The 27469-nt window shown below is 37.4% G+C and overlaps 1 protein-coding gene across 5 annotated transcripts in view; it reads right to left on the reverse strand.

Moving 5' to 3' along the window:
• Positions 1 to 220: 220 nt before the first annotated feature.
• LOC100891278 (leucine zipper putative tumor suppressor 2 homolog) overlaps positions 221 to 27469 on the reverse strand; it is a 55012-nt gene continuing 27763 nt past the window's right edge. For 4 of the 5 annotated variants that reach the window (XM_011685206.2, XM_011685207.2, XM_011685208.2 and 1 more), the window contains 5 exons: positions 12647 to 12977; positions 10540 to 11217; positions 8916 to 8930; positions 5688 to 5864; positions 221 to 2018 (listed from right to left, as the gene is read on the reverse strand). In XM_011685206.2, coding sequence (XP_011683508.2) covers positions 456 to 2018; positions 5688 to 5864; positions 8916 to 8930; positions 10540 to 11217; positions 12647 to 12940 — 2727 coding nt within the window. In that variant the 5' untranslated portion in view covers positions 12941 to 12977 and the 3' untranslated portion in view covers positions 221 to 455. The remainder of the gene's footprint in view (positions 2019 to 5687; positions 5865 to 8915; positions 8931 to 10539; positions 11218 to 12646; positions 12978 to 27469) is intronic. The other variant, XM_003724049.3, reaches the window with a different exon arrangement.

Consider the following 27469-nt stretch of genomic DNA (forward strand, 5'->3'; position numbering starts at 1 on the left):
GCTATCCAAAGTATATTTTGAGTAGTGCCTCAAGGGAGAGGGCACCTACAAGAAGAATAAATGATAATTTTGTATGCAGCGAAGGGACAAGTTATCCACATCCTATGCCACAATCCACAGATTGAACTGCCAATTTGAGATTCGCATAGACTTAGTATTTCTATATTTCAAACATTCATAACTTTCTTATTTCAAACTTTCGCAATTCTGTTTTATCTTATTTTTCTGATATCATACATTAGACCTTTCAACAAGCATCAATATTTTTCTACAGGCATGTCTTGGTAACCTCATTGAGTGACGACTCTCTATGAAATGATCCCTGTAGAGAAAATTAAGTTCATAAACATGTGACCTTTGAACAGTCAACAAATCATCTAGTTGGAGGCATGTACTGGGTATAGGTCACTGACAGTCTACATAGTGATCCCTGCCAAGACTGAAAGAGTTTATCATCAACACTGTATGACTTCTTCATTGTCTAATTCTTTGGTCAGTTGCTGGACCTCTTGTTCCAGCTTCTTATTCTTCTGACACATCTGCACATAGTTGAGCTGGAGCTGCTTCTGGTAGGCGATGACCCGGTGCTTCTCCTCCTGCCAGATGCCATGCTCCTGGCGAAACTCTGCAGTTTGCTTCTCTTTGTCTTCATTCAAACACGATATCTCCTGCTTGAGGTTAGTGACCTCTTTCTGGAGTTGACCTATGACCTTGGGGTCGGTACGCTCAAACTTTGGTTTGTCCGGCACCGAGGGCACCATGGATAGCTTTGCAAGGTTCAGATGGCTCTCGGAGAGTGTCCTCACCCCAACAGCCACCCGACTTAGTTTGTCCTTGAGACGGGCGTTCTCTTCCTTCAGGGACTTGACGTGCAATTCAAGCTGCTGTTTGGCTGCTCGTGTCCCAGACAGTTCCCGGTCCAAGGAGCCTGACCTTCGTCCATTCTCAGGGATTTGTCTATGCACCCTGTCGAGTTTCACTTTCAAGGCGGTCGTTTCTGCATCACGCTCACCAAGTTTTTCCCTGATGTAGGTGATCTCTGCATGTCGTTGGTGGAGTTTCTCCTGGCAGGCTTTCAGCTCCGCTTCCTTCTTTTGAAGGATAGAGTTCGAGAGTGCCGGACCGGTGTTACGCTCCTGTGTCTGCAGCATCAATACTTGTTGCCTCGCTTGTTTGAGCTCCTGCTCTCGCTTCGCTAACTTTGCCTGCAATTCTAATCTATCCTGCTCGAGGCGTCTCTGGGCAGGGTTAGTCTTTTGATCAACACCGTTACGCTCACTCCCCTTCCCGCGCTCTCGTAACCTCCCCTGAAGTCTCTTAATGTCTACATCTTTCTCTGAGATTCTCTTCTGCAGCCGAGTAGACTCCATATCTTTCTCGGTCTGCAGTTGCTGCAATTTTTCCACTGTCCTACCAAGCTCTAGCTGAATCACATCCACTTTTTTTGAATTGGGAGCGCTCCCCTCCTTGCTTACTTTAGTTTTTTCAACTTTCTCTTCCTTCTCTTTCAGCGCAGAGGTCAACCTCTCATTGACCTCTTTCAAATACGCCACCTCGCATCTCTCCTGGGCGAGTTCCTGCTCTCTGGTTTTGACTAGCGCCCCCAACCTATCAATCTCATCTCCCTGGTTCTTCACCCTCAGCATCAAGCTGTCTCTTTGGTCCATTGTCTTCTTTACATCAGCCTTCACCTGTGACAACTCTGCTTCCTTCTTACTCAACAACTGCTGTTGGCTACCATTGGTCCTCTTTGTCACTTGCAACCTTGTCTTATCCAACTCGATTTGCAATCGCTTCACGTTCTCCTTCTCGTATTGGAGTTCTTCTTTGGAGCGCTTCACACCTTCCTCAAGACGCTTGATCTCGTATCGTTTGTTGGTGATTTCTTGCTGGCTTTCAGCTAATACTGACTGTTGTTCGTCCACCTTCTTGCCATTGTCTTTGAGTCTTGATAGCTCCTTCTGCAGGCCTTCAAGTCGCTGCTTCACTTGTTTCCTGTCCTGCTCTAGCCGGTAAATCTGTAAAGTATAGCAAATAGAATAAGAAAATAAATATTTTTGTTTCATCACTCAAAATGAATCTAGAATATGTCATTAAATCAGAACATGTTGCAGTCCAACAATAATAAGAAGTGATATTCATTCAAAATTCAAATAAGTCATTACATGCCTAGCAGAAGGACATTAGCCTGAGTATTCATAATAGTTCTGAAATGTTTAATGAATTTCATAACATATTGGGAATTTTAAAGCAAAATAAGAAGTAACATTTAGTGCCTTAAAAGATCATTTTTCCTTCAATTTGTTAATATACAGTGTATGTATATCTACTTGATTGATGAATAAAAGGAATAGTACCCTTAAAGTCAATAAAATACATGTATAATTACCTGACACCATCATTTAAAACTATATCATTTTAAAACACTCCGACATTTTCAATTAAGTCCTCAAGCATTTCAGGTCAAAAGCAATATGCCACTACAGGTCTCTAACCTCTGTGACCGTAATTAGAGCATTAATGCTATTTCCTGCCCATGTCCCACCTTATGCAATTCACTATCCCTGCAGGAAGCTACTACAGCTAATTATGAGCCCGTATGGCACCTCGCAAGCTCTGAGAAAGCATGCAAGATATGAGGTGATTAATGAATTGTCATCATGAAAAGCGGTTAAACCATTGCCTGTGGGAGTCGGTGGTTAGTGTATGAAGCATAGGGGAATACAGGAGTTTAGTAGTCATCAGGTTAATATGTGAGCATTATCTGGGAGAACACTGCGTATGAAACGTTAATACATTTGGGTTTGATATGAAGGGAGTACACGGTATATATATATTTTTAGTCTAACCTTTCTTTTTAACATTTTTTTTAAAAGTACATGTATCATCTTGAAACGGAGCTGAAAGATATTTTTTAGCCTTATTGTTAAAGGTACTATGTCCCATTTGCAGGCCAAAAAAATGAAAAAGTTAAATTCCAACTGCATTTGAAAGATAATACTAATTTAGAACTTCCCTAAAAAGGTGGGGCTTGAAAATGTCTTCAAGTGGGAAAATAACGACTATTAGTTGTCAAATCGACTTTAGGGCTATAGAGCCCAAAAGTAATAGTCTTGATTTTCAGACAATTGTACCGAATGGTCATACGTTTTATGCTGCGCCAAGATTCAATCAGTTTAATCTTGGCCATCACAAGAAGTGGGTTATTGATGTAGACAAATGCTCATGTACCCTTTACAACTCTTTTCATGTATGTTATTACCAAAGAAGAAAAAAAGCCAGTCAGTCACTCAATAGTGTCTGACAGTGAAGTCTAGCAAGTAAACGGGTTTCCTTGCATAATTTGAATATGAGGACACTGCTAACGTTTAAATTTCACAGATAGGACATACATGACATATTCATAATTCCTGCAAAGTTCTACAGCATTTGAGGTTGGCTGCAAAAGGGACATAGTACCTTTAAAAAGGAAGAATCATTGTCAATTTTTTACAGAAAACTTGTCAACAAAGTCAACAATCCCTTGTCTTTAAAAAAATACCTTTCACTGGGTCAGATACATGTACATGTAGAATCTTCTAGGCTTGTGATAACAAAAGGTAATTCAGGGCTATACAAATTCGAATTTGATCAAAAGTTAGAATTTCATGAGAAAAGTTACCAATACCAGTGATTTAATAGACCATATTCATGACTTATTTCACAATTCATGAACCATTTTTTCAACTTCAAGAAGCGTGACAGTCCGTTCTTTTAAATGAAAGATATTAGATACCATCACGACACAAAAATGTTGGGCTATTTAGAATACCTATAGTTATACCCGAAAAGAAGCACCAAAAAGAGTTCATCTATGGGCAAAGTATGACTAGAATATTCCTTCTAACTCTATTAGCCCTGACAGGCTAGGGAACCTTCTAAACATACACGTGAGGTGACAACTTACGGCAAATATTAAATAATCCAATTTCGATGGAAATTGGGTTTAATAACCAATAAGGAAAGGGGTCATAGAGTTCCTAATGAGAAATTACGCAAGCTTATCACTAAATGCATCGATATGAACAGCCAAGTCTCTGTGACTGTGGTTTCAGAGTTTTGTCAGTGATACAATAAATTAGTGCTGTAACATCACGGATATCTCCAATTCCGTTTAACCGCATGTCAAAACCGGACGGTTTTCGGTTAAACGATTTATTTATTTTTTTTAAATTTTTTTTTTAAAAAATCTTTTTTTTTTTTTTTTTTTTTTTTTTTTTTTTGGCCGTGTGAAAAAGCAGGAAGGTGATTTAACTGAAGGCGCCGATTTGTGCTTGTGAACTAGTCACAAATAATAGTAACAATGTCGTTTTAGAATAATGTGTAAGATCATTAAAGTAAATTAAAAACAGTAGAGGACCTAGGATAGAACCTTGTGGTACACCATGTGTTAAACTTGGATGAATATATATATTGAGATCTATCACAAAGATTACTTTCAAACCAAGATGACAGACAAATTGGAGTGTTGTTCTAGTTTCCAAGTGGTAAGTCATCACACCGATTACTGAGCTGGGAGACATTGCCAGGCATATTGCCAGGTGGAGGGGCATAAATCGAAACTTAAACAAAAAAACAAAAACAAAAAAAACGGGGAAAACGAAACCGTCCAATTGAAAACGGAATCCGCCATGGGCGGTCTGATACCGGACGGTTAAACGTTTGACTACAGCACTACAATAAATGCTCCAGCGAAAGTTTCTCCACGCTTTACACAGTCAAAGATACATGTTAAGTGTTAGGCCTAAAGGCATGATTGGGTTTGATGTTAGGTTTAGGGTTTAGTTTAGCTCTGGGTCCAGGGTTAATGGTGGGGATTCAGACAGTGCTGTGGTAGTTATGGGTGGTTTAATCACGTAACTGGGGAGTGTTTCACAAATCCTAAGATCGACTTTAAGTTAGACTTAAATATGACAGGCCATTCGTGCCACTGGTTGCTCTCACCATTGGTCTCTCAATTATTATCTTTAGATAACAAATAAGATGAATTAAATAGATGTGTGACCATGATTTGTACGTCCCTTGAAAGACCATTGCCGGTAAATGGTGAGAGCAAACACTGGCATGAATGGCCTGCCATAGTTAAGTCCAACTTAAGTCGATCTTAGTCTTTGTGAAAGACTCCCCTGGTAATGTCAAGGTTGAGGGTTCGAGCCCCAGGGTAGCACTTAGTGTATGTCTTTAGGAAAGGCATTTCATCTACACTGTTTGTCTCCACCCGGGTGTTGAATGGGTACCTTATAGGATGCCAAGGTCACTGTGAGTGGATAAGCATGTGCCCGCCCATAAAAAGATGACTGGCTAGAATACTCCCCAGTGGAGAGGATGGTGTTCATTGTAGTCGTGACTGAATCTAGCGATTTTGGTATTGATAATACTGTGAGTGCTTTAGTCAGTTACTGTAGAGCACTTTATGCAAATTAGAATTGATCAGAGGGCCTGAAAATCACCTAGAATGAGCTATTTTGTACACAAAAAAGCTTAAACTAAGGTCTGAAAATAACTCGCCAGGGCTTGAATTCAGGCTATTGCCTGAAAAATGGCATCCCTGTTTATTAAAATAAAAAAACAGCCATTATTAAACTAGAGTAGGGAATTGACGGCGAGCAAACGTCGCTGGAGCACGTGTTCTAGAATCCTTCTCTTACCTCTTGTTGTTGAGACCTCTGCTGGGAGAGCGAAGATTCCTTGTCCTGCTGAAGCTGGGTCTGGAGCCGATTGATGCGGCCCTCGTAGTCCCGCCGTTTCTCATCCTGGACCTGGAAGATGGTCTGCTCGTTGACCTCCATCGTGTCCCTCATGGTCACCAGCTGGTGCTTCATGTCCTGAAAGAATAATAATAATAATAATAATACTCAGTTTTTATATACGCTTATTACAATCACTAAGCGTTTCCGAACTTGGAGATTATTACCCCGGCTTTAGCTGTGCTGCCATTACAGCATTCTCTAGCATTTTAAAGAATTATTTCCTGCCAGGTACCCATTAACATCACCTGGGTTGAGTGTGGCAAATGTAGATCAATGTCTTGCCAAAGGATATTAGTGCCGCGGCGGGCCTCGGACCCCGGACCTTGTGATCGACAGTCCAGTGACTTTACCACTCAACCACAGCATATGATAGGATGGAATGGAGATGGGGAGAATGAAGGAGAAGAAAGAGAGGAGGAGAGAGGGCGAGGCAAGAAAGAAGAAGTGTAAGAGATAGGGAGAGGGGGAGAGAGAAAGGAGAAGAACAGAAAAGGCAAAGATAAAGAAATATACAAAAGAGGAAGAGAAGAAAGAAAAGAGGGGACAGAGAGGAGATAAATAGAGATAAATGGCTGAATGACAGGAAAACAGCCAGACACAGAGAGAAGGGAAGAATATGTGAAAGAGAATGCAGAGAAGAGGAAAGAAAGAATATCAGGTAAAGGATGGATGGAAGATAAAGATGAGGCACAGAGAAATGGAAGAGGGAGAAAATACCAAGATATTTACACAGATAGAAAGGGGGAAAAGAGTGGAATGAAACAAAACAAAACATAAATACATTAATCACAAATAAAATTAAAATACCTCTTTGCTGATCACAAAACCAAGTTGCAGCCTACAACTAAGTACCAAAGACCAAACAGTGCATCAAAAATGCTATGACACTCCCCTCTTTTACTTTGCACAAGGTATGAAACAACTGCACTACCACCCGCACTACCACCCGAGCTACAAATAGGCAAAACATTAGAGAGGATATAGGTCTGCAGTGCTTCGTGAGTCAGAGAGACAGAGAGCCAAACTCGGTGGGGTCTTGTAGGGAAGGAACAGCAGAGTTACTTGAAGTGATAATGCTGACAGCTGCCAGCAGCAATGTGGCAAGCATTAATTATGATCATGATGATGATACAAAATGTCACCATGGGGCGTTGATAAATGAAAAATGCTATGATCATTAACCTCCAGATTGATACTTAGCGACCCCACTTTCTGACATTTAAAAATTATCACTTGAGGTCTTATCATCGCTATCCAAAAGTATAGTTTAATCAGGCTATAACTATTTTTTTTACTAGGAATCCATATTTCGAATTCTAAGGTCTAGATCAGTACCGGTATGCATTGCCACATATCCAAATTTTGGTCGTTGATTGTTGTTGTTTTTTTTTTTGGGGGGGGGGGGGAGGTCTTCAATAACAATTTTGAGGCCCATGTGGTCATGTAATTTATGAGAGTATTTATTTTATTGTTAATGCCAGTGAATAGACATGTATACATTATTGATCTTCAAAATTAATTTGCAATTTTTGCTGAAAGATTTGAGCATCCAACAGTAAAATCTGATTTGTGATGTACAATGTATGCTCTTTTTATTACATATTTGAGGCACTTCTCTTTCTTTCAACGCATTTCCTGCTTTTAAGAATGCAATTTTTGATGCTGCATGACACATTTAGAGTAAAGGATAACAGTGAATATTCACATTTTGAACTACAATTCATAGCACAATTTAAAAAAAATTTTGTTTGTATATTCTTGTATGGCCTTGCAACAACAAAACAGAATTTCAAAAGTAAAATGATAGAAAATTGATGCAAAGACATTGCAAAATTTTGTAAGCAATACACAGCACAACAAAACAATTAAAAAACCACAGAAAAAAGGTGCTCCTAAGGCATAAATCATAAATTTTCAAAATGTACCAAACAGCAGAAACCATTCCAAGACAAATGTGCAAAAAATCCAATAATCGCCGTACCCCATGTGCGAGAGAGAATGAAAAAAAAAAAAAATTGGCAAACAATAGTTGTGCAGAAATGGAAGCAACACATATAAAATCTTCATATTTTTGTATACGAGCAAGTGTGTTGTGTTTCAGTTTGGACAAACTATGTCCTGTATCTTCCTTTGCTCATTGCTATGCTATTGCACATATTTTCCAAGAACTGTTCAGCAGTTTTTAATTGTTTATTTATTGGCAATCATGAACATTTGGTAGTATTACGATTTGATTTTGTCATTAAAAGAATACCGGTACTAATTTCCAATAAAATGGAAGATTCAATTGAACATTCAAATTTTACAAGTACTTGATAGTTGATCAAATACTGTTTGAATATGAACATGGTAAATAGACCAGTTTCTTGTTACCTCAAGGGAAAATGGCACCAAACATGCACAAACCTTTTACACACAAAGATGTCCTACTTAATTTATGCATTTTAACATTTAGAAGAATCACTTCCAAATTGATATAGGTGCTTCATAATACCATAAGGTAAACAGAGCATGGTACAATGGCCACAAACCTATGCAAATCTTTTCAAAATAGAGAGGTCCTATTTTGTGCATTTTAACATGTCAGAAGGATCACTAACAGAGTGATGGAGGTGCTTCATAATATCAGTCACCCCACCAAAACCAACTCAAAACTGACTCCAAACAGACCAATTCTTGGCCATTGCAGCTAGTTTGTTCGGTCTGTAGTCTGCCTGGTGTAGGTCTTGTTGGTGTGACAAAGGTATAAGAGTTTATCCTTCCCCTTTTCAAACGCCACCAGTGTTTAACAGAATTATCATAAAATAACTTAATGAGCACTTAATTTTAGCAACATTTTCCACCATTGATTTTTCAATCGGGCACAAAAAGAACATTTTTCTTTGTCCGTGCACACATTATATTTCTGAACAGGCTTATAATGATGAGCTTGCCATGTAGTAACATAGCAGGTGACCATAGCACCCCCATGTACATGTACACTGTATGTATGTGATGTGCATGATATGCTTAGAAGCTGTGAAAACAGTCCAAATGATGAAAAATAAACAAATTTAATGTGATCGTGAAGCAGTGAATTATTACGGCAAGAGCACAACAAATTGAAATAAAAATCACACAACTAACCTGATCATGCTTGCTCTATAAGGAAATCAACAACAGAAGACACAAATTTCTATTAGTTGAATGATGATTCTATCTCCATTTAAGCAAAGATGAGATACAAGTATTGAAATTATGAAGTAACAGTACACAAGCCAAAATAAAATGCCAATTATAAAATAAGATAATGGATGTACACTGTATGGCTTTGACTTGATGTCTACCTTCTGTAGGCAGTTAATTAGGATAATGAATGCTGTTATGTTGAGTGATGCCTGTGAAGTTGTTTCTATGGAAACGTACAGTTAACGTAATGAGTTTTTAATCCTACCTATGAAAAAAAATCATCCACAGATATAATTGCACATGTGTTGATGCCAACATAGTTGTTAACAGTTGTTTAATAAGAGCTCCTTTTTTTTAATTGGCAGAGGGCTGAATTTTCGGTTCACTTTAATGATCGAAGTACATGATTGGATAATCAAAAATTCTTTGACAACGGGGATGAAACCTAACAATAAGTACTGATTATCACACTGGCTATGTTTCTTTCATGCCATCTGTCTTTTTTTTTTCTCGCTGAAAATTGACGTAAACAAATTATACTACCGTAAGAGATTGAGTCACAAAAATATTTATCAAATTCACCTTTTCTTCCTGGACTGGTAACATGGTTGAAATCTTGTAGATAATACAAAGAATATAGTTTCCAAAGGAAGTGAGGGTAGAGGCTACTAATGCTTGCTGACTGTAAATTTGCTTTCCTCAAGTGTCAACAAAAAATGAATCTTTAATTGTCTTTGGTTGCAAATGTCTTGGGCCTCTGTTTCCTGCCCGTCTTAGTTGAAGATCTTTCACGAAAGGCCATTGGAGACATTCAGCATGTCCTCTGTGAGTCTATACAAGTCTATTAGTCATACCGTTATAAATAATCGACTGACTTACCGACTCTCGAATCAGATGAGCACGGATCATTTGATTGTTCCAAGGATTGCATAATGGCGTTTGAAGGTCTGATGTATTTATAATGGTGATTTGTATCGAGTGGGATATAAGGTTTCACTGAGAGGTATTATTGTTCAAGGGCTATCTACAGTGAACACATGGTCTAACATCGGTTCAGAGAAGTGAAAAGTGATGATTGACTGATGGTATGACTGTTAAAAAAGTAAATGTAAGGATATTTCTAAGAAAAGTGTGGATTTAATTGCCCTTTTTATACCTAATACTTACAAGGGTTAATATTATATTGTATGGTTCTTAAAAAAGGAAAAGGGAATGCCAGTTCTTAATGTTTCCAAACTTTTTAGGCATGACTTAATAATAACAGGGGACAAGTGCATAAAGCCCTCAAATTTCTATATTTAAACTTGAACACAGACCTTAAAATATCAATCCAGACCCCTGTGATAAGGTTAATGTTGAGTTATGTTCTTGCATTCAATTAAAATCTGTTTGAGACTTGACGGTAGATTGGGGAGTTGATGAAGAAATAAGTAAATATGTCTTGAAGTGATGATGATAGTGTGACTGCATTAAGAATTTCTGCAATAATGTACAGTTTATGATACAAGCCAAAAGTTCTTCTACAAAATAATGAGTCTTTGTAAAGATATTGTGGGCATTGTCTACATGGTTATAACTTTACCTGCACTTTATTTCTCAGGATCCTGTTCTCTTCTGCTAGATCAGATTCCTCAGGTACAGACGAAACCGAGACTGGAGCGTAGACATGTTCCTCCCCGTTGGTTCTCGGAGATGCTAGGTGAGGATGGGGGCTGTGCTGCTTGGTATCCTGCCCATGCGTGGCCTGTAGAGGGCGCTGTCCATCACCCGGGTACATGGAATGACTATGACTGCGGTGGCGTCCTGCGTTGCCGATCTTCCCGGGGACGACCGTCCCGCCGTGGTGGATGTTCGCCCAGCCACCGCGGTTGAGAAAGTTCAGAGATTGTGCCTGCTGGAGTTTCTGGTGCAGGGCGGAGCGCTGGGCGGCGTCCCCCTTGTGTGGGAGCGTCGACTGGTGGTGGTGGTGGCCGTTGGTGGTACCATGGTTGTTGTGGTGCACATTCATGCGGTACGGCTGCTGCATCGGCGTGATGTCCTGAAGAGACATGGTCTTGGTGGGCGGTTTCCCGAAGTGTTTCCCGGCCGAGAATCCATGATTGTTGTTGGTCATCAGGATATCAGGGGGGTGGGAGTATGTCGCCATGGTGTCCGATAGAGAAGGAGACTGGGAGGAGCTCTGCTTGTATGTCTCCGTGGGAGACGTGTTTGGAGATGCAAACCTGACAGCAATGGGTCTGATCAGCTTCTTTTCTTTTGTCTGAATTGGGAGAAATAAGAATTGAAATAATAAATATATTGAAGCTCCATTGTACTACTTGTAGCTACTTGCTCCCTCTATACAGAAAACAATGCCTAAGCGGTGCCCCTTGGTCAGCCATGATCCACTTTTTCCTTTGTTAATTGTGAGCTGAGTTGATGAGATAACCACCTGTCAGTGACCACGCTGGGTGGTCTTATCTCTCCTGGCCAAACTAGTACAGACGGGCTTTAAAAGTCTGGAACAAAATCTTACATGTGTTTGTTGGTTAACTTGTTTTATTATCTTACTGACTATTGTACATTTTTGACAGATAAAGTGCATGTCATATTAAATTTGTGATTCATATCTTTCAATACCGAAAGCTTCATGTCTTTGCATCTGCATGAAGTGGGATACAGTATTGTATGAAGGAAAGCAATTCACAAAGATTTAGCAAATGTGAGTTCTCATTAGGCATTTCCTCATCAGCTCAAGATTGCCAAATAGCCCGCTATTTCTGATTTGGGGAATAATCCAGAAGTTACAAATCGCGTCTTCATCAGCTCAAAACTCGACCTCAACACTTGAAACTCAAGCTCGAGAAATTAGTTCGAGATATTTTGCTCAGCGTTCGCGCATAGTGCGAAATCTTCGGGCTGGTGCAGACGCAACGGACAAAAAGCGGGATATTTGGCAAACTAGCCCAAGATGTCTTGGGATGATTATCTCGACCAAATATCCCACTAATTGCAATCTCGAGCTGATGAAGACAGGCCTATGTACTTTGAAAGGAGAGGCACATAGCTGCAAGCATGATACAATGTCCTTGCGACTTGACCACATTCAAAGTACACAGCTGTGCATGCTAACCTTAAATAGGTCATACCGCCCTTTACTGACTAACATCTCCTGATACATATAGTTCAATCCATTGCATTTTGACAAATATAAAGTCAAGGAACTTAAGGATCTACATTGACAAGGAAAACAGGATTTGATCTACTTGAATGTATTGATAAGGCAATATATATATATATATACACATATAATAATTTTAATTATTATTTTTGGTTTTTGTTGATGACTCAAACACTAAGATTTATTTGTAACATAGCGTACAAGTTGAAGAGAAACATTTACAATAGAATACAATAAAAACAGAAATGTCATATGAATGCGGAGACAGCTATGAAAGCCAAAGGCTTTTGATATTGATTGTAATATTGAGGGTACTTCACATTATTGTTTCTACATTTAAAAAATGTGTTTACTACAATTCATATGTTGAGAGGCATAAGGGCGTTAGCTCTGTATTAAAGTATATGAGCCAACGCCCTTCTAACCCTCAATAGACGAACGGTTTCCTGGTGATAAATCTCCAAACGATATATCAGTAAGTGAGAACACAACTGCACAGCTGTCTGTCAATCACAGCTAGGTCTTTCACCTTTTCCAGCTTTCCACTAATCGGGGTGAGCTTGGGGGGACCTATCGACTCGGTGTCGTCGTTGGGGGCAGAGGGCTCCTCGAAGACGGAACTGTTGCTGTTGGTGGTGGTGTCGCTGTAGCCACGGTAACCGCTGTCTGCCAGAAGACTGCTGGTGCTGCCCATGGTGCCATTGCAGCTGAGGTAGGTGGTGGGTGATTGGTCGGCCGATGATGGGGGGATGTGGATGAGAGAGGCTTGGTGGAGACCGTACGATGAGGAGGAGGAGGTTGTGACCATCTCACACGCTGCCATACTCAACACTCACCGCAGCCATCGATCAATGGTGTCTCTGAAGAGAAGAAAGAAAAAAAGGATGATAAGTTTTTTTTATTCATTGTAGGAAAACTTTTTTTTTCATGGGACAGATATGAGTTACATATGATGTATGAAATCAACTATGTAACATTGAATATTTGTGGATTTATGCAGTTCTTTCATTTATCAAGAGGAATAACAAAAGTTTCAAAAAGTTCAACTTGACAAAAAAACTAGAATACTTGTTATACTTCCCTTTAATACAATTGATGATGATGACATAAATATCATACAATAACCTGAGACAAATAGGGACTCTTTAATCTCTAACATCACATTCATTATATGAAATAACAAGAAAAGGATTATTAGATTAACAAATGTCACTAGCTTTATTATGATTTTCTTTGCATCTTTGGAAGACACTGATGGACAAGAGCAATGTTTCTTGTTTAGTCAATAATAATCAAAAAGAGTTTGAAAAACAAGTTTGACCAAGATGGACGTTTCCTGATCATCAAATACTTTCTCACACCTAAATTATTGACAAGCAGGAAAAATATTTGTGTGCGAATTCCTCACAAAGTGACAGTTCTTCAGTATTTTCCAATACATTTTTTTAAAAGCACGCTTTGTTGGCTGAGCACTGTGTACACAGCTAGATGGGCAACCATTGCCAAGCACGGCAGATCATGAAGTCATGTCTGGTAAACAATGAAAGTCGTCAAAGTCAGGAATGTTTGTCAGTGCTTCCCACCTAAAGATCATCCCATCACACATCAACAGGCATATACATGTATTTGCCCTTTGAAAAGATCATTGGAACTTGTATAAATTGACGACCAAGAACATGGATCACAATTCACAGTGGTATTTCTGAGCAATATGGTACAGAAATATCAAATTTTTGAAAGATGACTGGAAGATGCCAGAGTGGTTTCTTCACTTCAAAAGCAAGCAATCAGTATAGCAGATAATTAGGGATTGTTTATGCAACCGGCTACACAATCCCCTGCCCCCAAACCCATCCCTAAATAAAAATGGACAGACAAAGATAGTGAGAGCTGAAAATAAATGAGAAAATCATTTTTTAATAATTTGTTTAAATAATACAATACATCAGTTCTAATGTTAGAATTTTTTAAACATCAGAAATTTAATTCGAATCAAGAATATCATTGACTGAATTAAAAGATGAAAAGTCGAAAATTCAAGCTGTATCCAAATCATGATATAAGCCACCGAAATTGTTGGGATTATTAGTTTTGTAGTCATATAGTGAAACCTGTCTTCAGCAACAACTACTAAAAGACTGCCTGTCTTCCAGTATATACCGGTACACAGCTTTTACTGTTTCCCTTGGCCATTTTTTGTCCAGATTTGACAGTACATAATAAAACAAATTCTAAAAAGAGAGTGAAAAAGACCATGGTATCTTTTAAGTTTATGTACAGTATGAACTGTTTGTTTTTAAACAACCAAGGAACGGAACATGTCATAACATGAATACATTGTATCAAAATTTAAACGTAATAGTGGGTGATACATTATACCCATCATCTATCCAGGGTCCCCCAATCTTTCATACAAAGAGATAATCCCTGTAGTACAAGCCATCCAATTTACAAGCCATCCAATTTACGGAAAACCTGACCGAAAAGGAACAGTCAGAAAGAAGATGCTAAAAATGTCTCTGTGCAAGCAGACGAGATGGATTAGGGTGCCACAGGGAGGATTTAAAAGGTATCAAAACCTTCGGGGGCACCGCTTATAAAGAAGACCGATTCTTTGTCATGTCACTATGAATGGGCATGTAGTAAAAGGATTGTAGATCCACCTGTTTGAGAATAAGATTTACTATCCATCATGGAATACATGAAAGTACATGTACATCTGATCTGAATGTCCATAGCACTGGTTTTGTTTAATGTATGATGATCAATATAACCACTTAAAGATAAAGTTGAGTTCTGGTCATGCGATTGCATTGTGAAAGAAACGGTGTGGTATTGGTGTGTACTGCAAGGTTCTGGAATCATCAAAATGATAAGAAATTTGGCTTAGTCTTGATAAAGTTACAAGCACTGTACACATAAAGATGTATGGGACTACACAAACATGTGGCATAAAAATCTGTCCTAATTTTTATGATGTTACATGCCATATTTAGAATATTAAGGCATTTGAAGAGCCGTGCTTTTCAGGGAAAATTTTTTATCTGAAGTTCTTCCACACTTCCATAATAACAATGATAATGCTCACAAAATTATTTTTCACCTCTTCCCAGAACTCAACCTTCTCTTTAAATACTGTACATTGAGCTAGTAGTAGGCTCAATAATTGTAGTATTTGACAGTATGTAGCCTGCCAATATGATTTGTATAATTCAAATTGTAAGATGGAGGGGGGGGGGGTAGATACAATGCAACAAAAATCAGTATAAAAGGGAATTAGAAATTACATGTACCAATGGCACAGATTACTTTTTCAGGGCATTCTATTAGATAGATTTGCTGATAATGCAAGATACATTTTCTTGCAGTAATGTTTATTTCCTTTCCCCGTTTTTTAATTAAGAAAAGGATTATTGTATTTTGTAGGCCTAGTTGTTAGTTTAATTATCTATTTCTCTAACCAAAGTATTACCTGAAGGCCTATTTTCAAAACGTGAATGCTCTGAAAAAAATATGACCTCAAATCTTATGTATTCTGTCAAAAAAGATTTCTATTCCCCAAGATCGACGGATGACTGCGAAACCACAATTCTTTCATTGTGGTGTTATCATGGTCCGTTAGTTAGTAATACTGTCATAATGTACACTGTACGTGTCAATAGAGCTGGTAAAACCGCTTAAATGTAATCCCAAAATATTTCTATTTATACCGCAACCAATAATGGATTGGATTTTTTTATCCCCCCTTTGTGGCTCAGGTATACAGTACCTTGGCCAAGCCTTGACAAAAGCTTTTGATCCCATTCAGCCATTTATTTGCCAGACTTGCTGAGCTGTGTTTATTTACCTGTACCTGTGTTTCTGGACATATCAAGGGGATTTCCTTGAATATTGTTCAATCACAGGTATATTGGAATGACTATGATGGCTGCTATCATTTTCATGGAATCATGGCACATGATTAGCTTCAGAGGCTAACATAATTAAATTCCAAATTCATTTGAGGAAAAGAAAATTTGGTCAGGTCTGATTTTTAAAACATGTACGAATGCCAAGATTGCTGTTAAGTGTTAAAACCATTCAAACTGCATATTAATGTCTTTGTAATTTGTATTTAATATTATTCCTCCCATGTTTTAAATTTTGTAACAATTAGCACACATTACAAATACATATATCATTATATACAGACCTGTTCCTTCACAAATAAAACTTAGGTATTTCAACTAGAACTAGTAATTAACCAGGCTCTCAACAAGCACCAATGTTCATTTGATCATTTTCAATTTCATAAGAATCGCTGTAATTTCCTGCATCATATCTCCAACTATGTGGACAAAATTTTAGAATTAATCAAGTCATTTGGTAAAAAATAGGACTGAATCTCAAATAGCTATTTGCTCGAGATCTTTAGAACCACTTCAACTTTCAAGTTGTTGCCAACTTGACACTTATAAAGAGAAAAATGAAATTCCATGATTTTTCCCTCCAAATCTGATTCGGTATCTTGAGCAAATATAATTTCTTTTTGAGTGTTTGTTGAACAAATAATCACTGCATGTTATTGGTGTAGTCTCCTCAGTTCAGAAGGTAGTATCAAGTTTGCGTTTGTGTATAAAAAATTCTTATGTTGCTCAATAGAGCCCTTCTTACATTTGACAATTAAAAAAGTGACATTTTCATGCTGGGTGTCTATCTATTTTCTCTTTATATTAAAGAAAATTTTCATGAACCCCAATAAAGCATTTTACTTTTTACTGCTTTTTTTGCAGAAGAGACACATGAACTGCAATACTGCAATTTTATGATGATAATGACAATTGAGATAATTCATTGCAAAGTATATATGACAATATGTCGAAACAACTAACAAAACATTGACCAAAAATTTACTTATGTAAAATGATGTATAGTTGTTTCACAGAAAAAGAATAATGGTGGGGGCTTTTTGGATGGGAGGAGGGGGAGGAGGGGGGTCTAGTACCAAATTGAGAAAACAAAGTTTGAAGAAAAAGACTGCCATCAGGGGCTCAAACATGTTTGGGTTGTTACTCATCCAGTCTAGGGTCTACAGGAGTACAGTCATTATCAAGGTCTAGGGGTCATCTCAAAACCATTCTTGACCTTGTTTGTATCCAACAAGTAGATGTCAAAAGCCGGGGCAACAAATTGTGTTGAAGGGCAAGCTAAAAGGCCAAGGAAAATTGAATTCTACTTTAGCAGATTTTTTTTAATGAAGAGTGGACAGAGGGGTTTTACTTGATATTTGAAAATTTCCTGCACACAAAAACTGTTTTGTGTCAATTTATAAAATATGTTCATGATGAATTTTCCATGCATTACACAGGCCCATTAAAATGTGTACAATTTTTATTTTTTATCTTTTTTTGTTGTTGTGGGGGGGGGGTGATACTTATATTGTCTAGATCCTCACAGCCTTCTCATTTCAAAATTCATGCCTGGTCAAAAACATGTCAAACAATGGTTAATTGAAAATGAGGTGGGGGGGGGGGGCTTGAGCATGTTTGGTTTGTGACTCAATCAGTCTAGGGGTCATCCATCTCTAAAGCATTCTTGACCTTATTTGAATTACACAAGTAGACGTCAAAATCAGGAACAAAATGTGTTGAAGAGGCAAGCACTTGTTCAAGCACTTGTTTAGAGTCACTGGCAAAACACAAAAATCTCTTTCTTCTTGTTTTAAAAGAATTGGGAAATAAAATTGGTGACTTGCCTCCCTTAGAAATGTGTGAAAAAAGTTGCCCCAATTGGCATATATTCAGGCCATTTTTGTAATGGGTTTTATTGTCAGTGTAAAACTGACAATGTTAACATACATGTACCATGCTAAAAATGTTCCTATCTTGTAAGTTCTTTGTCTTTTGTGAATTTTTGTTGGCGGGGCTACTTCCCTTTCCCATTATTGCTGCCTGCTTTAAAAAAAAAATTAAACTGCACACTTTTGTAATTGTTTTAGATTTGCACTTATAGCAGGTACAATGTACATGTATCTCTTGTAAAAAGCAATTCCTTTACCGGTATTTAATTTCACAGATGAGTTCCTTGATGAAATTAGATCATAAAACAGTGTCCCTTTTTTTCTTTTTCTTTTTTTTTGTAGTTTATGGATATCCCGAGGCACAAACTGAGGCAGAACAACTAATATCATAACTATGCAGTTCAATGTACCTTCAAAATACATATACAATGATATTTCTGATTAAATTATATTTCTCACCTTGAAAATATATATCGTCCCTGTTTTCACAAAGTGACGGTAGTAAGGAAAATCGTAACGCAAAGTGAATGCAATTTTATTTCACTACCGTCACTTCGTGAAAACAGCGACGATATATTTGGTAATTCATCACTTCACAGTATGAATAATATATCATTTACACAGGGTTCAATCAAAGTGCAGTGACCTACAACTAAAAAACAAAGTCATTTACTCTCCAATGCCACTCATTATGTAGTCGTGCAATAGTCTGTGAGATTACTTACACTTGATACATAATTAGGTTCGGGAAAGAAAATGATCCTGACATTGTAAAAAGCTATATAAATATCATGGGTGATGCTGTTGTTATTGTTGGTATTAGGGACTTTTAGATTCGCACAAAGACAATGGGGATTGCTACGATCAACGTCCTTTTAATGCACTGCCTTGAATGGACGTCACACGTATCAGTCCACGTAAATCTAAAAGTCCCTATTACATCATGGATAGAGAGCATGGGACAATGCCATCAACTTTGATTTTGTTACAAGATTGTTTATAGTGTGTGTTTACTGTAACAACAAAAAAAGACATTTTTAGCAATAAATATATAACAGCTTTTTGATTAAACCCTTACCCTTCAGGTCGTTTACGAATCATACGTATCATGAATTATTCCTTATAATAAAAAAAATGGATTTAAATATAAAGAATGAAAATATTAATTAATTTTATCTCTGGTCCAGAAGTGAATATCTCAGCTACATTGTACCCTGTACATACATACCGCACATAGAGTTCATGCATGCAGTTTTGCTATAGCCACACAATATTACAAGTCAATGCTGTAGGATCCTTGCGATATATTAGCATGTTTTTCACAATTTAATAAAACAGTCATCCAGGCACCGGGACAGAAAGGTCACGCTCATTATCGGAAAACCAACATCGAACAGCGAGCTCGCGGTTATAACTGCACTACCCTTGCAACTAGACCTTGCCTCTACGTGTCTTCATTACAAAGCAATTACATCGTGTATGCCAATGTCATTAATACCAGAATGCCTGAGCTTTAAAATAATACCCACATTTGGGAAAAACTGGGTCGCAGTGAATCCATAATAACAACCTGAAGAGAAAAACATAAGTGGTTAAATCATAAAATCTATATGATTATTATCACCATTATTGAATAGAATTGGATAGATTCCAGGTTGTAATTTATAAGCAGACAGATAAAATATAATTGAATGAGAGAGAGAAATTGATATCAGAATGATTTGTCACATGCCAAATAAAAGAAGTTTCTTTATGGAAATAACTGAGTTGGTTTTGTTGTCCCAACTTGATAAAGAACCTAAATTAAAAACAAACAACCAGAATACAAAACCATTATCCAACAAAATCTGAACAAAATACATTTCAGCCAAAATTATTCGGTACAAAGAAAAGAAAATTTATATGATATTATCACCATTATTGATAAGCCTGAGTCATTACGGTTTTTGTGCTAAACGGATAACCGTTAAAAGTATACGGGCGGTTTCGTTTAACCGTTAAATAATAATCTGAAAAAGTGAAAATACAGTATTTGTAATAGCGATGTAGCTCGGAACGCCTGATGGTCTTCAGACTGTCGCGCTGAGCATTCCGAGCCGGACTTTGGCACAAATTGGGTCATTCTGATAAACAGAGACCAGTAATAAACAACATACAAAATATCTTATTATTCCTCATCTGAATCTGATATCATGATTAGCCTTGCAAAGTTACGCGCGCTGTGAAGATAGCTTGATCTGTGACGTGTTTATATATGCCTTTGCAATGCAATGTTTGCATGTGGTCATGCAGGGAGAGAGCTCCCTTCATGCATGTCCCTGCTGCATGTATCATTGCCATATGAAATTATGTGGAAGTGTGTAACACTCACTGCCAAGACACACCCTGCAATGAGCTGATCCAAGTTAGTGACCAATCAGGAAGGTTCTCTAGCTATGTGGGTGGAGTTTGATACCAGCATAAATTACAGGTTGGTGACCGCACGTGCTTTCACACAGTTCAGTGGGAGTTAAGAAGCCATGTGCTCTCCATCTGTGTGTATGTACATGTACAGTGTATTGGGCGCCCATGTTTGAGGTTTGTGTGTACGATGTTTGAGGTTTGTGTGTACGTGTGTGTGTATGAAAGAGAGCTGCATGGACCAGGCAGGAACATGAGAGAGAGAAGAATTAAGACAAGTGAGACTAGCTAGATCGAAAGGGTGGCTGTGTGTGATCAAAAACTTAAATTACTCACAATGTCCAAGACTTTGTTGATTGATATTTCTAAAACTTCAATTATTATTGTTATCATTATTTTTGATTTTATTTATATATGAACATTATTTTAGGGGGGTGAGTCGGCAAGGGATTGATATTAATATTGAGAGAGAGAGAGAGAGAGAGACTCGGGGAGAAGGGATGTGAGAGGAACTGACCATCGAATGTGTAAACATTTAGAACTTTGCTTGTCTGAGAATGCAGTAATAAGAAAAGGTACATGAACACATTGCAGAGAGAAGGGAATAGAGAGGGTGAGAAAATAGGGAAGAGGGCATGGTTGTTTTATTGTTTACAAATTCATTCATGGAGATTACTGCTGCCAGAAAGCTGGCGCGCAGCGGACAGGGTGTAACATTACACTGCGGTTTCTTTGATTATCTTTATCATTGGCTATTAGCACATTCCAAAATGTATGCAAATAACGGTTAAACGGAGCAAGAAATGCCAAACGGTTTTGATGAATGCGGTCGGATAACCGTCGGTTAAACGGATTGACTCAGGCCTAATTATTGAATAGAATTGGATAGCATCCAAGTTGTAATATATAAGCAGACAGATAAAATATAATTGAATGAGAGGGAGAAATTGATATATCAAAATGATTTGTCAAATGCCAAATAAAAGAAGCTTCTTTATGGAAATAACTGAGTTGGTTTTGTTGTCCCAAGTTGATAAAGAACCTAAATTAAAAACAAACAACCAGAATACAAAACCATTATCCAACAAAATCTGAACAAAATACATTTCAGCCAAAATTATTTGATACAAAAAAAAGAAAATTCTTTCGCACCATTCAAGTCTCAACCAAACAAAGCATTCAAAAGAATAATAAACTATCATTCAATCACAATCGAAATTTGTCTCCATCACATAACAGTAGAAAAAATAGCACTATAATCATGTTTCAACATGTGGAAAATTTGGAGTGGCATAAAAGCAATATGTTGCCTTTCAAGTGAATTTTTTTTCCTAAAGTTGCTCCCATGTTAAACTTTGTACAGCATTTAGAACAAAAAGTAGATCCATTTAAAATGTTGGGGAAATATTTTGAAGAATTTCAAGCAAAGTCATATGGAGGTGAAAAGTGGTGAAACCTTATTGTCAAGTTAAATTACTTTTTTGTTGCTGCATCCCGACACGATACAAAGCAAAAAACATTGTTGGAAAACATTTTACCAAGTCCTAGTTTCAATTTCAGAACAAATATTCATTCTGCATTTGCATCCTTAATGTATTTGGAATATTATGTTGTCTTCTTAAATGTTGAATAATAATCCATTCATTTAGTAAACTACAAGTCAAATATATATTTCTGCAAATAAAAAGCACAAGGGAAAACGAAAGAAAGCTATAAGAAAAGGGTGTTTTTAGGATAAGATAAAGCCAATCAATGCAAGTATCTTGTGATTTGGATTAAATTTAACTCAGAAATAATACCTTAAATCATTTAATATTTTGCAGCTCAAACATAGTTCTATGAATTAAAAGCAGACAGGAAAACAAAAGAGAGATAAAATAAGAGCATTTTTTATAATGAGAGGGAGCCAATCAAAAAAAAATCCCTGGGTAATATGGTAGCAATCATGGAGGCATTAAATACCCTAGGGCTAATTAATTACTCCCTAGCCTAGGCTTCCTCCTCAACGAGGAGAAGGTTCGTTAAATGCTAATGAGCTTTTATCTTTAGCAGGCAAGTGTGGAACTGGTGTAGTCATTGCAGTGAGTATAAGAGCGAGGGTCATAATTTCAAGGAGAGGGGAGAGAGAGAGAGAGAGAGGGAGAGAGAGAGAGAGGGAGAGGAAGAGATTCATGTAGAGAGGGGGAGATTATAATTATGAAGAGAAAGAGAAAATGAAAGAGTGAAGGAGAGATAGAGGGAAAGAGAAAGTGGAAAGAGAGGGTGAAAAGGGGGAAGAGGGAGAGGGGGGAAGGGAGAGGGGGGAAAGACAGAAAGAGTGGGAGAGGGAGGGAGAGGAAAGAGAAAGGAAAGAGAAAGGAAAGAGAAAGGAAAGAGAAAGGAAAGAGAAAGGAAAAATAAAGAGGAAAAGAAGAAAAATAAATAGAAAGAGTAAGAGCGCAAACAAGATGAAGAGAGCGAGAGAGAGCAAGAGAAAGGAAGAGAGACAGAAAAAAGGAGAATGAGAAATGACAATACAGAAATAAAGAAATAAGAGAGCGAACATCGAATGTCACTGTTATGTTCCAAATGGTCAAACAGGCAAGAAAAATAAACATATTTTCAAATCAGAGGAATTCCTAAACTTTGCCAAAAATGGAAGTGGTTTAATGGTTTTTCAGTTCATGCACACCTGATTTCCTATCATTTCCTATCAAAAATCAAAACAGTGTCATTGTACAATATCTCTATCTATATAGATCGCTGTACTCGCACAAAGGCCTACATGTACATACTTTTATCAGAGCATACATGTAGCCCTATAGTATCTTGTATGTGTACTTGTGTAGGGCCTGGGAAAACAGCCTGCAAGAACCAGATGTTGTATGAATAATATATCAGATTAGAATACTTCAATAGGCCTGGTTATAAAGCCTAGCTTTGAGCCACAAGAGCAAGACAAGTCTTTAGGTAAGGCCATTGAGGCTCCAAACAGATGAAGTATTCAAATATCTATTTACCGTTTTAATACCAATCAAATTAGCAAAAAATAAACTGACTTTCCAAGCACTTGGGCATTCATGAACTAGCTTCATCAAGTTTATAATCACTTTAACAGAACAGCAAGATGATTTTAAAGGCAATCTGATATCCAATTTTGATGGCAAAAACATGCACTTTATTTAATTTTCTAAATATTCTAAAATGGAGGAAGGTTATTGCTACTAATAGTATGTACATGTATTCATTTTATTTTTGCAAGTGCTTGGCAAACTCAACTATATACATTTATCTTCAACACTTTCATATCACTTCAAACAAAAACACAAAATTCTTGCAAATTCCCAATATATTTTATACAAGAGATCATAATGCACTAATCTACAGAATTTTTTTTTGAAGTATTCAATAGTTCTTTAAACCTCTTGAGTCTCGACTACTGAATTTGCTCTTTCACTATACACTGTACTATCTATAGGGCAATTCCGAAAATAGTGTCCCATATGGCATATGACCTTTATCCATTTCTTTCACTCTAAAATGAAAAACCTCTTCATATGACCATCGACTACCGGTAGCGTTTCTCTGACATCACTAACGTTTTTCAATAGTATGGCTGAAAGACATATCACATGGCAGGGGAAACTTTTTTCGTTGGGGGTCCGAACTGAAATTTGTGGGGCCTCTTTGCATTAAGCCCTAAGTAGGAATTCACGAAATTTGGGGTCCGGCCCTAGATTTTGGGTTGGGCATCCATATTAGTCCAGGGCACCTCTTATTATTGCCGAGCCCTGCATGCAGGACACATGGCACAGAATGGTCCTATAGATGAAATACAGGCACCACTCTGTTCCAGTAAGCAATGGGTCAAATTGACTTTGTTACTTGGTCAGTCAGAACTTGGTAAACATCATTATATTCAGAGAGAAGGAAGACAGGAGAGAGAAAGAAACGGCTTCTATTGACACGATACAACGACAATGACCACTGGGTGATGTATAATTGGAGCCATAGGAGATGGCCGAGCTTTTTATTTACACGTACCCAGCATACATGCTGATGAATATGAGTGGCTGCTCAAGTGCTCATGTACATTATCAGTATGATGCATGCACTTTGGTATGCACATACATGTTTATGTCATAGCTCCTAGAGTCAGATAACAACATGGATACCTTATATCTGTCATAACACCCCCCCCCCCCTCACAAAAAAGAAGATAATTATAATAATAAATAAATAACTACCGGTACACACTACTCATGCAGTGCTTTCTCCCATTAGTACATGTAGATGATACCTTATATTCATATAAATACATACCTCCATATAATGCACATTGATGCGATTTCATATACTTTCATTCTCTTTGTTATTGATGACGGAATACACTTTGTTCCATACAGGGGTAGTATACAGACACATATTTGTAATAATTACATTTAGGGTGCATGTATGGTTGAAGGAAAACAAATTCAGATTTATGTTTTTAGTAGAGTGCAAATGGGAGAGAAGCTTACAAGATACTTCATAGAGTTGCCAATTTGTGTTTGATTGATCGCAACTTCCAATATTCATAACTTTACTAATACTTTCACTAACCTGTTCCTCTTATTTTTCTGCTTCTATTAAAACCAACTTAATATCAGGGTGGACTTCCCCTTTAAGTATCACATAGCTTCCAATGGTAGTCACCATGAAAACTTTCAATTTATATATACATGGCAATACACCATGACAATACACCATGACAACTTTCAATTTATACTAATGTGAGTTTACACTTTACAACCTTGAAAATTTAAAAGAAAGGAAACTTTATGAATGCTCATTGTCAGATTAGTTTGAAAGCAACATTCCACCTATTGTTTTGGATGGAAAATATTTACGCTTACTCATAATTGTTAGTTTATTACACTGAACAAACATGAAATTGGGCACTGTTTTGATATCTTTTCCAGTGCTCGGGTAATCATGATGTAGAGCTTGTTTACATCTGTTATGGCAATTTCACATGCATCAAGGTTTCGGCCTTGACAGGCTTTCTCAAACCCAATGACGTAAGGATCACGCAGTGGCTATAGTACACATCAAGGCGTTATAAGCACAAATGGAAGTTCGCGCGCTGCGAGGCTCTTTGAATGCTGTAGCATGTCCTACATGTTGGCATGAAGGATATGCTACAGTGATCCTCTATGCAGACCTCAGTGGCGTGATGAGAAAAGCCTTTGGGATAAGGAAGGGAATGGGACGAGGCCTGATTTTGTGATTGTGAAAATTCTACTTTGGGCACAACTAAAATGAAAGTATTATTTCTTACAGGTTTTGGACAAGAGAATGATTTGTGCAGAAAAAACACTAAGCTTACTTTGAAGGGCATCTTGATCTTGATACACAACCTCAACAGCATTAAAGGTAATACAAAGTTTTGGGAAATTTTGAAAATTGGGTGGATAATGATTCTTTACAATTTTGATATATTTGGATGCCCCTGTGGATGTAATATAAGCACTAGCAAATTTAGCCCCTAAACTACTTCTACTTTTGAGAAAAATTGAATATAAAAATTTACCGGTGCTCCCGGTAAATTTTGATAAATTTCAAATAGCGCCTACGGCCGTGCAATGGTAGCTGCGACCATGAAAATCTAAGAATGTGTAGCTGTGATATATAATTTCCGAACGGGAACAACTAATCGGTATATTTTAGTCAAGAAACATTGTTTTATAGCTTAATTTATATATTGACCTTGAGAGGGAGCTATACAACATAAAGAGTTATTTATTTACAATTTCATAACTTTAGACTCGATTTCAACCGCGACAATGATCACTGAATATTGTAGGACCGCATATGCTTCCAATATGTTCATTTGAACCAAATTCATGACCCCGTACTAAAACTTTGTATTACCTTTAATTACTCTTAAATTCCAATGTAATTCTCTGTGTAAATCATCTACATTCTGTTTGCGAATAGTCGGAGGGCATTAGGGCACATAGGTAAATTAGAGCTAACTGCAGTCAAGAGATTATATAATGATCCTACATGTTATGTAGCATCAAATAAAGTAAAAATTATCAAATTCCCTGATCAGGAGTTGACAGGAGGCATACACTCTACTGTACACCTGCACAACCGGGGTAATAATATATATCTGTATTAAGCGCTTTGAGATGGCTTGTGGTCATGAAAAGTGCTATATTAAGAACAAACTATTATTATTATTGTAGGGTCTATTCTACCCAAAGAAGAAGAGACACTACATCTCTGCTCTCAATCCAAATTTCAATATCTCCTCCATTGCTCCATAATATGATAATAATTCTCCTGGGAAATATTAATCTTTTTTCGTTTATATTTCAGGGCTGGAATGTCAACACTTGTTTACTCCCATTTCAGTTTCTGAAAGCAAGTATTAACAAGTTTATGGTTATCCTTCATTCTGACCCAATTTTTAAGCTCAGGAAAGGTTACAGGAGGCCCATTTACATTGCAGGAAAAAACATCTATGAAAAACCATCAGGGTCACTGAACTATCATTTACACTATTATATTTAGTCCCATAAAAACTATCAGTGTTTGCTTATTCTGTTTCTTGAGAGGAGTTGTATGAACATGCCACTTGTCACTGCTCTGCACGCATTAGCACGGAGAGACACGTGACAAAAAAAAACGGAATATCAGTAGTTCGCAGGCATTCTAAAAGTGAGCATTTACACTGGAAACGAAAAAAAATGGTGGAGTTTGAGCGGGGCGTTTCAGGAAACCACGATCCACAACACTTGGAGTTTTGGGTCGTGTTATTGTGTTTATAGGTACATGTAGTTGCCTAGCAACTTTACTTCCAACGAAAACTGTGTGAGAAAAACTAACAGTTTTTGCTTGAAGTGTAAATGCAGCTTACGAAGAATTTACAGAAATCCGTAGGTTTGGGCATTAGCTGTAGGGTCAAGGAATTCATATCAAACTGAAGACTCTGTTTGATAATAATATTGGGTGAGAAATTGATGGATTGTTGCTTCTTGCCAGAGGAAAATCTCAAGTGATATTGAGTCATTCCAAAGATATTTTATATTTTAGTTTCTATGACGTGGGATCTTGGCCCCCTGGCATTAGTGTCTCGATTTATAACCCCTGTCCACCCACACAAAAATGCATCTGTCCTAATAACATTTTTCTTTTCAAAATTTG

The sequence above is a fragment of the Strongylocentrotus purpuratus genome, unplaced genomic scaffold (assembly GCF_000002235.5).
Source record: "Strongylocentrotus purpuratus isolate Spur 01 unplaced genomic scaffold, Spur_5.0 spur5_scaffold_15, whole genome shotgun sequence".
NCBI lineage: Eukaryota > Metazoa > Echinodermata > Echinoidea > Camarodonta > Strongylocentrotidae > Strongylocentrotus > Strongylocentrotus purpuratus.